At 44.4% G+C, this 14,221-nt stretch overlaps 3 protein-coding genes across 5 annotated transcripts; all 3 read left to right on the top strand.

Moving 5' to 3' along the window:
* Window positions 1-191: 191 nt before the first annotated feature.
* prc1b (protein regulator of cytokinesis 1b) lies at window positions 192-6,468 on the top strand. Of its 3 annotated transcripts, XM_056607804.1 has the most exons (15): window positions 198-325; window positions 592-724; window positions 1,131-1,253; window positions 1,397-1,630; window positions 1,752-1,922; window positions 2,505-2,654; window positions 2,753-2,900; window positions 3,001-3,137; window positions 3,477-3,572; window positions 3,690-3,836; window positions 3,970-4,080; window positions 4,265-4,381; window positions 4,668-4,770; window positions 5,045-5,079; window positions 5,404-5,493. In XM_056607804.1, the coding sequence occupies exons 1-14, from the start codon at window positions 315-317 to the stop codon at window positions 5,062-5,064; spliced, it is 1,701 nt and encodes a 566-aa protein (XP_056463779.1). In that variant the 5' UTR covers window positions 198-314; the 3' UTR covers window positions 5,065-5,079; window positions 5,404-5,493. The 3 variants fall into 3 exon arrangements, with proteins under 3 accessions (XP_056463777.1, XP_056463779.1, XP_056463778.1); XM_056607802.1 differs by lacking the exon at window positions 5,045-5,079 and having other exon boundaries at window positions 192-325; window positions 4,668-4,847; window positions 5,404-6,468; XM_056607803.1 differs by lacking the exon at window positions 5,045-5,079 and having other exon boundaries at window positions 5,404-6,457.
* A 185-nt stretch (window positions 6,469-6,653) lies between these two features.
* ptpmt1 (protein tyrosine phosphatase mitochondrial 1) lies at window positions 6,654-8,729 on the top strand. The gene is made up of 4 exons (XM_056607807.1): window positions 6,654-6,980; window positions 7,149-7,229; window positions 7,306-7,497; window positions 8,400-8,729. The coding sequence occupies exons 1-4, from the start codon at window positions 6,834-6,836 to the stop codon at window positions 8,526-8,528; spliced, it is 549 nt and encodes a 182-aa protein (XP_056463782.1). The 5' UTR covers window positions 6,654-6,833; the 3' UTR covers window positions 8,529-8,729.
* Window positions 8,730-9,133: 404 nt separating this feature from the next.
* Window positions 9,134-14,098, top strand: ndufs3 (NADH:ubiquinone oxidoreductase core subunit S3). The gene is made up of 7 exons (XM_056607806.1): window positions 9,134-9,244; window positions 9,541-9,609; window positions 9,793-9,890; window positions 11,237-11,386; window positions 12,232-12,357; window positions 12,885-13,004; window positions 13,783-14,098. Exons 1-7 carry the CDS (start codon window positions 9,190-9,192, stop codon window positions 13,939-13,941), a joined length of 777 nt encoding a protein of 258 aa, XP_056463781.1. The 5' UTR covers window positions 9,134-9,189; the 3' UTR covers window positions 13,942-14,098.
* The last annotated feature ends 123 nt before the right edge of the window (window positions 14,099-14,221 follow it).

Here is a 14,221-nt window from a genome sequence, read left to right as displayed (position 1 = left end):
AGTTTTACATAAAAACAAAATACAAAACGAGATGACATAAACGATTATATTTCCATCAGCAAATCCTTCTTTAATAGGTCCATGAGCAAACCACAACCGGAACAGTTTGTTACCTCATTTTATTTGTACCAACGAGCTGCGCACGCATCCCAAAACTAGCCAATGAGAGCGCAGCCTGCGTTGACACGCGTGTTTTGAATCTGAGACAGACAACACTGGGTGGACGTTGCTGCTTTGAGGGTGACGGTTAGCGGACAGCGCTGCGTTGAAGTTTTTGTAGTCCTCGACAACCATTAAAAACCTGGGAATTAACGATGAGGAAGAGGTAACGTTATATAACGCTTATGAGATTTATACTGATGTTATTTCCAACCATGGCTTTAGTTGTAAACACATTATACAACGGGGCGTCGCACTTGTTAGCCAGTTAGCCTAATTGCTAACTTATTCAGTGCCATAGAAACCCAGACTCACGCAATCATCTGTGTATTACATATTCGTCGTTTATGTGTAGTTTTCTGAAATCATGAATGAGTTGGGAGATGCTCGTGTTTTAGGGTTTTGGTCATGCTTTGGGGTGTCCCTCTGCAGTGAGGTGCTCGCAGCGGAGTCGGTGACCTGCTTGAATAAAGCCCTACACCACCTGAAGGACATCTGGGAGGAGATCGGCATCTCCGAGGAGCAGAGGCTGCAGAGGACCAATGTCGTCAAGAGTCACATTAAGGTGATTGTTCTCTTAACATTCCTTGCGTTTCATAATGGTCGAAATGCACGAAATTTCAGATTTCTACTCTGTTATATTAGTAAAAATAAACTTGATCAACTTTGTTTGTTTGTTATTCCTATTGCTTGGTTTTAAATCGAAACCTACGTTGGCCTGTCCCTACCGTCTGATCGGAGGGAGTGGTCGTTTAGCATTATCTGCCTTGACTGTTACGCCTATCGAAACTTTAACTCTTTAACTCTCTATGCCAATAAGGCCCTGCAAAGCTGTTTTATGACATTTATAAATTGACCAATGCACATCAAAGCTAAAAATAGAAAATGCAAGGACTTGTTCAAGGTTGGATTTATATATTTCGTGTGTGATATATCTGTTAAATTTGCTGGTATTGTTTCCACCACCATAGAGTTTACTGGATATGATGGTTGCCGAGGAGGAGGCTCTGAAAAAGAGACTGATGATCAGCATTGAAACATGCCGCAACGAAATGGCGAAACTCTGCTTGGAACTTCAATTACCCAGATTTGAGGTTGGCACAACAAAAACATATCATCAATAAGTTCAGAACTGCTGATGAGAGACCTATTGGCTCATAACGTCAATGGCTGTTGCCAATAGGTTACAAATCTGGACAATCTAAAGTAAACCTCTTGTTGGTCCTGGTGTGTTCAGGAAGAGGCCGGCAGCACTATGCTTCAGCAGGAGAAGGACATCCGCACACGCGTGGAGGTGCTGGTGTTGGAGAAGAGCCAGCGCGTGCAGCAGCTGAAGGCCTTGATGGAGCAGGACCACGACCTCTGTGACATCCTGTGCTCCATGCCATACAGGGTCAACGAAGACTCTGTCCCCTCACTGGAACAGCTGGAAGACTTCCGGGAACACGTAACCAACCAGATGGCTGAGAAGGTGGGAATAACCCAAACCTTTAGTTAGAATGAACCTTTTTATTTATTTTACTTTTCGACAATGTCAAGAAAGATATATAGGTGGCAGGAATCTTTATTTATCGTGATGGATATCTTTTCAGGGGAGGCGGCACGCTGAGTTTGTGGACATCAAGAGACAGATCATCCTATGCATGGACGACCTGGATCAGGTTCCTGAGACCAGCTTTGAAAAGGACATTGTGTGCGAGGATGATGAGGCCTTCTGCCTGTCCAGAGACAACATAACCTCTCTCAAGCTGCTGCTTTGTCAGGTGAGCATTTAATATGCATCACGGCAACGTTGAATCGTCCAAGAAAAATATACTCCTTTAGATGGAGTGTGTGTGTGTGTGTGTGTGTGTGTGTGTGTGTGTGTGTGTGTGTGTGTGTGTGTGTGTGTGTGTGTGTGTGTGTGTGTGTGTGTGTGTGTGTGTGTGTGTGTGTGTGTGTGTGTGTGTGTGTGTGTGTGTGAGAATAGCAGAGAATAGCTGATGTGGTCTATGGAACTTGACATAAAAAAAATATCGGCTCTGTGTTAAAGCAATGGGTGCTTAGCTTTCCTAACCATTTACCGGTACATTTAGGGCATTTAGCAGACGCTTTTATCCAAAGCGTCTTACATCGTTTAATACACACATTGACATACCGACGGCAGAGTCACCCATGCAAGGAGACAGCCAGCTCGTCAGGAGCAGTTAGGGTTTGGTGTCTTGCTCAGGGACACCTCAACACTCAGCTAGGAGGAGCTGTGAATCGAACTGAGCAACCTTTCGGTTACAAGACTACTGCTCTACCTCCTGAGCTAAGCCGACCCACTAACCGGTGGCACTTGTCTGTCGTTGGCGACGCCGTAGTTGGAGGGGCACCGGGCTGAGAACGAGGCCCAGTGCGAGATTCACAGGGAGCGGATCCAGAGGCTGTGGGACAGACTGCAGGTCTCCCAGGAGGAGCGGGAGGCCTTCTCCCCGCACATGGTCATGTCAAAGAAACGGAATCTCGACGTGGTGAGTGAAAAGGCACCAGTGTTTGAATCGCCCCCCCCCCCCTGTATGTTGCACTTGCAACCAGGCCGGCTCATGTTGCATCACTCCCTCCCTTTCAGCTACAAGCAGAGGCTCAGCGCCTGGAGGAGCTCAAGCTGTTGAACATGCGCAACGTGACGGAAGCCATCCGCTCCGAGATCGCCGTGTTTTGGACAAAGTGCTTCCTGAGCATGGACCAGCGACAGGAGTTTGTGCCGTATTACAGTGGTGAGGGGATCCCCCTTTGTAATTGTACTTTACAGCATCACAAATGAGAGGTTTATTGTCTAAAGTAAATGCTGAACATGGGCCCTTTTTTCTTTCCCAGAGGATTTCACTGAGGAGCTGCTGGGTCTCCATGATGAAGAGATCCAGCGACTGAGGCAGCACTATGAAGACCACAAAGCGCTGTTTGAGGGCGTCCACCAGTGGGAAGAAAGCTGGAGACTCTTCCAGGACCTCGAGGTGAGACTGATTGCACCCTTTCAAATATTACCAGAGAAATGCTGTTTAACCCGTTTCACAGCAATGGCAGAAGTGGGCATGTCTAATGATAACACCCAGGGGTCTGCAGTATCTTAAGTTAGTGTACGCATGTTTAAACATTGTGGCTAATATGTGCATATGTTTGCCTTTTACTTTCCACACCAATTAATTTAATGATGAATACACTATTATTGGTTATAGGGTTGGGAAATCTCAAAATATAAGTATAATCGATATCATGTTTCTGGCCGGGGTCCATTCTTGTGTGCAAAAGGTTACTGTTTTTAATAGACCATCCGTTTTTCCTTTCATTCCCAGAAAAAAGCAACAGATCCCACGAGGTTCACAAACCGGGGAGGAAACCTCCTCAAAGAGGAGAAGCAGAGGACCGAGTTGTCGAAAAGTCTCCCCAAGGTAAGGAGAAGATGGTCCACGTTCAAAAGTGACACCTGACCGTGTAGTGTACAGTTTGCACTGGAACCCGACGATGGCAATAACCGACGGGCCCCTGTGTGTCCCCCCCCCACACAGCTCGAGAAGAAGCTGACGTCGGAGATCGAGGCCTGGGAGAGCGAGCAGGGCCGAGAGTTCCTGGTGAGCGGGCAGAAGTTCATGCAGTACGTGGAGGAGCAGTGGGAGTCGCACCGCGTAGACAAGGAGAACGAGAAACAAGAGCGGGTGAATAAATATAGCGCTTTATCTACGGGACACGTTTTGAAGAAGAGGAAGTAATCGCGCCTTCGCCGTAGGCCGTAGGAAATGAAAGCCGATGCAGCGTCTGTAACTCTCTCTCGTTTATAACGTTCCACAGCAACTGAAGAAGAGCAAGCAGACGGAGGAGGACATGCTGTACGGCACGTCGGTACGCACGCCCGCCAAGCGGCGCTTGCTCGGCACCCCGACAGCCAACAAAACGCGGAGGGTGAGACCCCCTAGTTCTTACAATGGTATAAACGCGTCGCCTGGCTTTTAGTAGTCAAGATGGCTCTAGAGACCTACACGCAAGCCAAGGGCATACCTTCCAAGTGTAAAGACTAACTGGTCAGTGAGGGGTTGTTGTGCTGTCATTAACCCACGCGGCTATTCCCATTTTAATGTGTTTCCAGTTTAACGCTACCTCCAGCCTCTCCAGCACCGCCTCTAACAGCACGTCGCGCTCCGTTTACGGCATCTCCACCTGTCGCTCACCGGCAATGTCCCGCCCTCCGCTGTCAGCCAATAAGGTAGGCTTCCCCGCGAAGGTCGACGGTGCATGGACGCTTGTTAATCGACAAGGGATCAAGTGGAATGCTCCTTGACGATGCTCGTTCTGTAATGGAAACAAACTTGTGTCTTCGGTCTGTTATTTTAATGGAGTCTTCACTGAAATGCACAAATTAATTCTGTGTGCTCGTGTCTGATCCTCTCTCTCTGTCTCTCTGTCTCTGTCTCTCTGTATCTGTCTCTGTCTGTCTCTCTGTCTGTCTCTTTTGCTTTCTCTTTCTTTCTCTCTCTCTCTCCTCACGTCAGATCCTGGCGCCCCGGACCCCAGGCCGCATCAAACCCCCCCACGCTGGGCACCAGCGGTGGAACCGGGAGAACATGGTCGAGGTCAAGGCGTCGCCTGTGAGCGGTGCGTTGATGACCCCTGCTAGTCCAAAGCGTAACACCAGCATAACCTCTGTTGCCACCACTTATTCTGAATTTCTGGTAATTGACTTTTGTTGACATTTTTTGAATATTTCTTTTTTTTAAATTCCCCGTCCAGCAGTGTAATACATCGTTATGTTGCGTCCCTTATGCGAAGCAATCAGGGGTTATTATTGGCTCTAGAAGCTACACATATGTTGGCGTCTCAGTAGTGTATGTGGTGTTACACGGTGTACTAATGTACATTTATGTTTTAGAAGGACTTGGTCAACACTGAATCTGTTCAGGCAAGGTGTGTTTGCCTTTCTAGCCATCAGTGTGATGCCAACTCTAAACCTATATACTTTGCATGGCATTAATGGAATCTGCGCCAAAAGCTTGCCTTTCTCCTGTTAAGGAGATTTCGTCTCTGGATACGTTGTTTGATGCTGTTTTTCCTTGTGTAAAATTAGTTTTTAATCCACTTAACCACTAACTCTCCCTTACCACATACCTGTAGATGGATAGACATCGCACCTTTTTGAAATGGCAAGCAAAAACCACTCCTCACTGGCTTGTGCTGATTCATTCCTTCCTCCTTATTCATGGTAACATACTTTGGTTTATCTTTCCACAGCGCGACCTCTCCAAGACCGCTAACTCCAAGGGAGAGCAAGACGTCATAAACTCTACTGTCTCCCACCTCTGACCGTCCTCCAGATTGAGATTGACCTAATGTCCAATCCTATCAGATGAATAACTACCTTTTTACTCAATTTCTTAATTAATTGAATTAAGTCAACCCTAATCTTGGTGTAAAAATGTCAAACTTCTACGTCGGATTTTCTCAAATCCCTAGTCAAATTTTTCACATCGGAATCGTTGCAGAGTTCTATATTCATTCTTCTGTTGTGGGTTTTGCCTGTATACTACAGAAAAAATCATCTACATTATCACTGCCTTGGTGTGGGAAATGATTCTATTTTACCTTTTTAATTAACACTACTTTAGCTAGGTATTGCAGTTTAGTAGATATGAATGGTGTATCCATACACTGTAATGTTTCTTATAAAGCATACAATTGAAGGGTGGGCTCATGAAACTCCTTTTTAATATGCAATTGAGGGTCCCAGGCCAAATATTTTGTATTTTTGCACTTTTATATATTGCATAGTTTAGTTCTATGTCCAATAATGCTATTTTGCATTCACATTTTCCTAAAGTATTATATATATGTTATGTATGTGTGCTTGCACATACATACTGGTGTAAATATTGTCTTTCTTGTATTTGCTTCTCCTTGACATTTTAACAAGCTGCTGTTCTAATATGTAGGGTTATATAAAACAGCTTGTGAAATGTGGGATTTGTTTTTTATTTGTCTTTTGTAACTAGGAATTGTAAATAAATAGACATAAATAAAGAATTAGATTGTTCAACAATGGAATGGAAGGTTTTGCTGTAAGTGTAAAATAAATGAGCATTACTGAAATGCCAGCTAGTCTAAAATGGAGTGTTGATGAATTGACCCATGTTTATAATTATTTAATGACGATTAATTAATTTCTACATCAGCCACAATGACGACTAATGTATCTGTTGCCCCTTGTTGGTTGTATTGTCTCATTCCATAAGCCTAATGGAATGAGACTCATTCCATAAGCCTAATGTATTTTGCGCTCACAATAAAATCTCACAATAGAATCTTCTGACAAATGTATTTATTTCAAGTCGCTTAGGATAAAAGTGACTGCTAGATGACCTAAAGTTAAATTTGAAAAGTAATCCAAAAAATATTAAATGTACTAATTAATGTAATTTCAAACTTGCCTGAACCATGCACTGCTCTTGCCATTCCTGTGGATGGCAGCAAATCCCCTATTCTCAATTCACAAGCGAAGAAGAAACCCGGATGTCATGTTAGGTTGGTGATCTTCCAACTGTACACAACATGTAAACTCTTGGGATGAATGTACCAATGCAATTATCACATGTATCCTAAAAGAACGTGTGCATCCGGTCCTACATGACTCATTTTTAGAGACCATTTCTTTAAGATCTATCACCATGTCTGGAGCGCTGGCCAGGCTGCTGTTTTACCCCACCTTAGCCTACAATGTGGTCATGGAGAAGGTGTCCTCTAGGCAGTGGTTCACCCGAGTGGACCAGACCGTCATACTGGGAGCCCTGCCCTTTAAATCAATGACAAAAGAGGTAAACTATGCTGTATAATATATCTAAACACGTTGCATTGGACAGTTAAATGATATACATAAGTAAATGATCACATATAATGTAGTAATATAATGGTCACTGATGAATGTCACTGGTTTCTAGCCAGTATCTTTCATTTTAATCTCTGGTTTTATTTTGTTTCTCTAGTTGGTCCAAAAAGAAAACGTCAGAGGGGTCATTACCATGAACGAAGAATACGAAACAAAATACTTCTGCAACTCTGCTGAGGTGAGTATATGAGGATGTAAATGCAATCCCATTCCAGTAGATCCAGTCCATGTAACGCGACGTCCTCTGCCCGTAGGAGTGGCGGGCCGCGGGCGTGGACCAGCTCAGGCTGAGCACCGTTGACCTGACGGGGGTACCCAGCCTGGAGAACCTGCACAGGGGCGTGGAGTTCGTCATGCGCCACAGAGAGGAGGGCAGCAGTGTGTACGTCCACTGTAAGGCCGGACGCTGTCGCAGCGCTACGCTGGTCGCTGCCTATCTCATACGGGTCAGTCGCACACTCACTGCAGTAGCTCATGGTTTCACAACATCACAAAGTCCTCCACTGCTACACTGAACCGTTTGAGTTGACTTATGTGTTGAGCGTACCCCTTGGTTTTAGGTTTTTAAGTACGTCAAAGTGTTTGGGGTCTTTATTTGGTTAATGTTTGGTAGTTCTAGCTGCTGAATTATTCAGCTTCTTACTTAAACCTAACCATAAGATTAAAACCATAGGCACTATAATCTATTATTATATGTAAGTGTATTACATTTAGGGCATTGAGCAGTCATTTCTATCCAAAGAGACTTACAATAAGTAAAATTGTCAGAAGAAAGAGAAACAATATATCGCTGTCGGTACAGTAAGTATGTTCATAGAACCAGGTGACAAGCTCTAACAATAGTAAGATAGATGCTGCACAATGCTAAGTACTACTGTATATATTTTTTTAAGTGCAAGGAAGTACAACACACAATAACAGTACATTATTACCCTATACACTGTGTTGAACCAACCTGGCTAACGCCAGACCTCATCTCAATCTACATTGGGCGCTACGAATGTCTATCATATGAGTCTGTACGTAGCTCATATTCAATCGTATCAATTACACCAGATGACGTATGTAGAGCGGCAGAAATTTGATGAGGACGAAGCTTGTTATTATAATAATTCTATAATATGTCCATGGGAAGAAGACGATGGGTCTGTCGAATATACGTCGTCATCGTCTTGCCGTCCCTCCCCGTTCTGTGATCGGTTCCCTATCTCAGGCGATAATCGGATCCATGGAATCCGGGCTGCCCTAGAAGCGTGAAATGAAATCGCGCGCAAGGGCAGCATGGGTACACCCAGGCTAGTGTCGAACCCTATTGATAAGAGTTTTGTTGACGTCGTAACCCCACTAGCTCCACTGCTGGACCCCCGAGGAGGCCCGCCACAGGCTGGTCACTCTCCGGCCCCACGTCCTGATCCACTCGGCCCAGCGGGCCGCGCTCGGGAGGTACCGCCAGCAGGTGTGCGAGGACTCCAGCTGAGAACGCCTCCAGGACTGGAGGAGATTCATATTTCCTAGTAGATATAATTGTACATTTTCATCAGCTTTTTTTTTTTTTTTTCATTGTAAAATGTTCATAAAATGCGCACAAAACAATGTTTTATTTTTCATATGAGGCATTGGTGAAACTTGCCAATTCAGAAAATAAATATTTTATGAAGCTCTTCTGATTGACTTTCTCATTATTGTGTACCCGTCAAACTTCTCTCAATGTATCAAGATGTCTTTCAAACATATAGGGATGTACACATCATACAACAAACAACATATTTGTAACCCTTATGTACTTCAATTAAAGAGTAATTTGAGATGTTACTTTTGCCCTTACTTTTTTACCTTTGCTAAAACATTTGACCTATGTTTACCCTTTTAAGTTATGTCGTTATTCCACTTGTAAATGGGTTTTCCCAAGACAAATCCATGCCATGCAAAGTAAACATGTGTTTAGTTTCCTGTTAAAGCACCTATTCATTTTATTTATTTATTTTTTAATGATGTGAACTATAAATCCTATGTTACCAGATTCTGTCATATAGACATTAAATAACATACAGCGTACAATAGATGGCGACAAAGAGCCACGAACAATCTAGTTGACGCTCTCACTGCGCAGACGCAGATCGCAGACAACATTAACCAACATGGCGGCGTCGTTGATGCGATGTGTCCGCGGAGGGCTGGGGAGAAGTCTAAAGAGTGAGTATATCTTAGACACCTTTCATGTTCGGCAATTCACTTTATCCTCATGATATACACAGACGACACGGGGAACTACCAATACAGGGTCAGTGGTCCCGTGTTCACCGACCCAGTGTCTCCAGGATGACCTCTGAGCTAGCTAATGCTAACTCCTGCAAAAATCCTTTCTGGCGTTCAGATGTATGACATAACTGACATTGTCTGCATGGACGTGTGTAGTAATATATAGTATCTCCTCTTATCATGCTGAGTGATCTATTCCAGGTTCATGATATCAACCTTTTATTTTCCAGTCGCAAGCCGGAGTGCAGGTATCATCCAGCAGCAGGCGAGACTGGAGACGACTTCCACTGAAACAAAACGTATGCATACTTTTATATTACATTATTAAATTACACTTGTGGTATAGACCGATCATGTTCACGGTGGTAGTAGACATGGACCCTAGGTCAGAAACATGCACCAGAAACACAGTCAATACTCGGGCTGTGAGTCTGACTGACTCTAAAGTTAGTTTCTTCTTGATTCCTCTATCCTCTTTACAGCCACAGTCCGGGCCAAGGATGCTGTCACTCACAACCAGCTTGCAGCGTTTGGAGAGTATGTGGCTGAGATGATGCCCAAATATGTTCAGCAGGTTGAGGTGAGTAAAACAATACTGAATTGTGAATTATGCACAGCCTACTACCAATCTCTGGCTGCTGTGCATGTTTTAATGGGTTATCTGAGATCTCTAATAAGGAAGAATCCGTGACTGACTCGTTCATATTCTTTTTTTAATCAGTGTCCGGCGGGGGTTAGTTTACAGGGAAGTCCACCAATTAACACATTGAGCCTCCCGTTGGGGTAGTGGGAAAGAACTTTCAATCAATTTTTGGCAATCTTCCAATAAAATGTCATTTAATTGGACGTGGTTTATATTGTCACGTGCCACCAATGACACATTTTCCATACCTTTCCTGCCTCGTCGTCGGTTGGACGAAGAGTGTTCTGACTGCAAGCTGCTTCTCCAATATGCAAATAAGAAACACACTAACGGTGAAGCCATTTACAAAGAACCCTCCGTGGATGCGGATGTAGGGCTCTATCGTGGATGTACGGCGTCGCCGTGAATGTAGGCTCTACCGGTGATGTAGGGCTCTGTGGTGGATGTAGGGTCTGCCGTTGATAGATCTAGGGTCTACCATGGATGTAGGGCAGGATGTAGGCTCTACTGTGGATGTAGGTATGAGTTCGGTACAATGAAGGGAAAAGAAAAAACAAAAATGCAGAAGGCAATTATTTTTTATTGTCTCAGTTTGTACCGCCTAGTGTCATACAGTCTCTCCGCTGATTTAGCTGCAACAGCCTGAACTGTGTAATCTAAGATGTAAACAAACAACAACCCTAACCCCACATCACCTCCGCGGATCTAACATTAGTTCGGCATTACATTAATTAATTTGCACGGCAGATTTATTTAATTTTACGTGTATTCTCCGTGTGAATCAATGCAGCGAACCGTGACGTCCGTACCGATTCGGTTCAATACGAATACATATTATGTATCGTTAGAGTTTCCTGATACATCCAAGGAAGTCCCTGTGGGAACGCCAAGTTCTCTCCCTCGTCAGTCTGCTGTTAGTCTGCTGGTAGCAGCTCGGCTGCAGAATGCCAGAGGGGGGTTGGAGTCTTCTCAAAATACTCGTCCTTCCGCCAACTCACAACTTGGCAAACGGATGCGAAACCAGTTATTTGGTCAACCTGTTGGTAACTGAATCAAAAATGATTATATTGATTTATTTTTGTTACACCAAGTGATTTAAAAACTTTATCCAACTACACCAACTGGAGCCTCAATGTGTTAGATTGGTGGACTGCCCCTTACATTTTGAGTCGAATAACGTGGATTCACATATATAATAAAACATATTGCGCAAATGTGTCATCCTCAAAGGTCATAACGTGGAAGAGATGCATCTGGCTAAAGTGTGTGTGTTTGTGTTCCAGGTGACGTGCTACAACGAGCTGGAGGTGATGATCCACTCTGACGGCGTGGTTCCCATGCTGACCTTCCTCCGTGACCACACCAACGCCCAGTTCCGAAGCATGATCGACCTCACCGCCGTGGACATCCCCTCGCGGGAGAACCGCTTTGAGGTGAGGCTCAGGGCACCAGACACGCACTCGGGTCTGACGGAGCCGCACACGCACGCGATTTCCATTCTCGCGTCAAACATAATCGAGTTATTCGATTTTGTTATTACTTTTTTTTATATACTTTTTAATGTTTTTTAGAGAAAGGGCAGAACAGCTGGATACATATCTGTATATCATTTTAGATTGGAACATTTTCTTTTTGACCATCTTTGACCAGTTCTCAGTTACAAAAAAAACAACGTTTTCAAACTAAAAAATAATCCTTTGAATAATCGTGATTTCAATATTGACCAAATAATCGTGATTATGATCTTTCCCATAATCGAGCAGCCCTAAGTTCTTCTACATACCATCGTGCACACGTTGGATGTTCAAACGTGAACTACAGACACCGATAAAATATCCTTCATTTATGGAATATGGAAGAGAGGGCCTTGCATGAACCAGGCCTTACAACGCATTATCTACTTTCTTTTTATTAGGATTAAATGGCACTAAAGGGCTCCCTCCCTTTTATTTATTTGCCAATGAGAACTGTAGCAATCACACACCTGTGATTAACAGGCATAAAGGTTTCAGTTAACCAGGCAGGGAAGAGATGTCCTGATTGGTCAGAAAGGTGCCGGGAGCGGTCTAAAATCCCAATAGTCTCATACAGAGACTGATAGATATTGGAACAGATCATTTCACTTCATAATAGCTGACACTAAATATATAGCTTTTACATCTTTCCTACAGCACCGTTAATGTGTGTTAAAATAAAATACAGCATCTTAGGTTGGTGATGTGATTTCCATTCGTGCTTTTTCTTAAACTTTTGTTTCTCCCTGTGCGACGGCTCACAGATTGTGTACAACCTGCTGTCCCTGCGCTACAACTCCCGCATCCGCCTGAAGACGTACACAGACGAGCTGACTCCCGTGGACTCGGCCGTCGGCGTGCACCAGGCCGCCAACTGGTACGAGAGGGAGGTGAGCTTCCATCACGCACGCGGGCATCGCCCTGTCTCTCACAACTGTGTCTCGAACGCCAATATCAGTGTTCCCCGGACTCATTAACATGCAAACCGTCGTACTCTGACTCGCTCTGGCACTGCAGGCCTAGTGAAAAACAACGTATAAATCTCAAGTCTACGTTACACATTGTCCGTTGCTAGTGGTATTTTTTTCTTAATCACATTTGATATGAGGACCTTTCTGAATGATTGGTTAGAAAAGGCCAAAGGCACCTTGAATAACGGTTTTAATGGGTTGGGATTTTAATTTGTACCGTTAGTTTTAAACAAAATGCTTCCACCTGTTGGTAATCAATAGGAATTACAACAACACTTGCAAAGCATGAGGCATGTTAAGTGTGTCTTGGCTTTCAATCAGATTTTCCTCCAGAACAATGGACTTGAGTATCTCCTTAACAGCCTGATATATTGGCATCATCTCTACAAGACTTCACCAGCGAGGACAGGACTCGTGTATAAAGCCTTGTGTTTGTGTGCTTCCAGGTCTGGGACATGTATGGCGTGTTCTTCGCCAACCATCCCGACCTGAGACGTATTCTGACGGACTACGGTTTCGAGGGTCACCCCTTCAGAAAGGACTTCCCCTTGTCTGGATATGTTGAGGTGAGTCCCGCTTGCTTTCATGTTAAAAGGGTTTAGTCCCAGGCTATCGATGGGTCAATGTAAACAAGTAATGGGACAACCATACTACTCCAAACAATCACACACTGAGGTGGGATTTTTTTTTTTATGAAATTAGGAATGATGTTAACATAATTTGAAAGATAGATCGATAAAATATATATCTATATCTAGAGATAGATGGATAGTTCTGTCTGTCTCACTCTTTCTTTCCTGATAAAGCTCTCTCTCGCTCTCACCCGCTCTGCATAAAACTCGCTCTCTTGATTAAGCTTTCTCACTCTCTCTCGATAAAGCTCTCGCTCTCTCTCTCTCGATAAAGCTCTCACTCTCTCTCTCTCGATAAAGCTCTCGCTCTCTCTCTCTCTCGATAAAGCTCTCGCTCTCTCTCTCTCTCGATAAAGCTCTCGCTCTCTCTCTCTCTCGATAAAGCTCTCACTCTCTCTCTCTCGATAAAGCTCTCGCTCTCTCTCTCTCTCGATAAAGCTCTCGCTCTCTCTCGATAAAGCTCTCGCTCTCTCTCGATAAAGCTCTCGCTCTCTCTCGATAAAGCTCTCGCTCTCTCTCTCTCTCTCTCTCTCTCTCTCTCTCTCTCTCTCTCTCTCTCTCTCTGAAGCTCTCTGAAGCTCTCTCTATCTCTCTCTATCTCTCTCAAGCTCTCTTTTAATAAAGCTCCAGTAAAAGTCCTCCCACCATCTAGTTTAAAAGCAGGTAAACACACAGCAGTACCATGACCTCCCCCGACCGCTTGCGTCCGCAGGTGCGCTACGACGACGAGGTGAAGCGAGTGGTGGCCGAGCCCGTGGAGCTGACACAGGAGTTCCGCAAGTTCGACCTCAACACCCCCTGGGAGGTGTTCCCCGCTCACCGGGAGGCCAAGGCAGCCCCACAGCTAGAGGCCCCCGAGGAGAAGAAGTAACCGGCCCGGGCGCGGTGACGCTGCAGCAAACGCCTCTAGCGCCCCCGTGTGTTCTGTATGTGTAACTCCGCCCTTCTGGAAAAGCCTATGGAAATATTTATGTAAATAAATGGACTAGTAACACAGTGCTAGTGTCTGCTGGTGGTTATTTTTGTTTGTCGTGTGCTACAAAGTTATTATCTGATGACTTCAGACCCTACATTCTGTGTTAATTTCAATGGAATAAGCAGAGTCAAGCCCCCTTCTATCTTGATGCAGCTAAACCCTGACACTGGAAAAG

This window comes from Gadus chalcogrammus, chromosome 14, assembly GCF_026213295.1.
Source record: "Gadus chalcogrammus isolate NIFS_2021 chromosome 14, NIFS_Gcha_1.0, whole genome shotgun sequence".
NCBI classification, from domain to species: domain Eukaryota; kingdom Metazoa; phylum Chordata; class Actinopteri; order Gadiformes; family Gadidae; genus Gadus; species Gadus chalcogrammus.
Note: the sequence above shows the minus strand (reverse complement) of the source record. Positions and strands in the feature narration are given on the sequence as shown.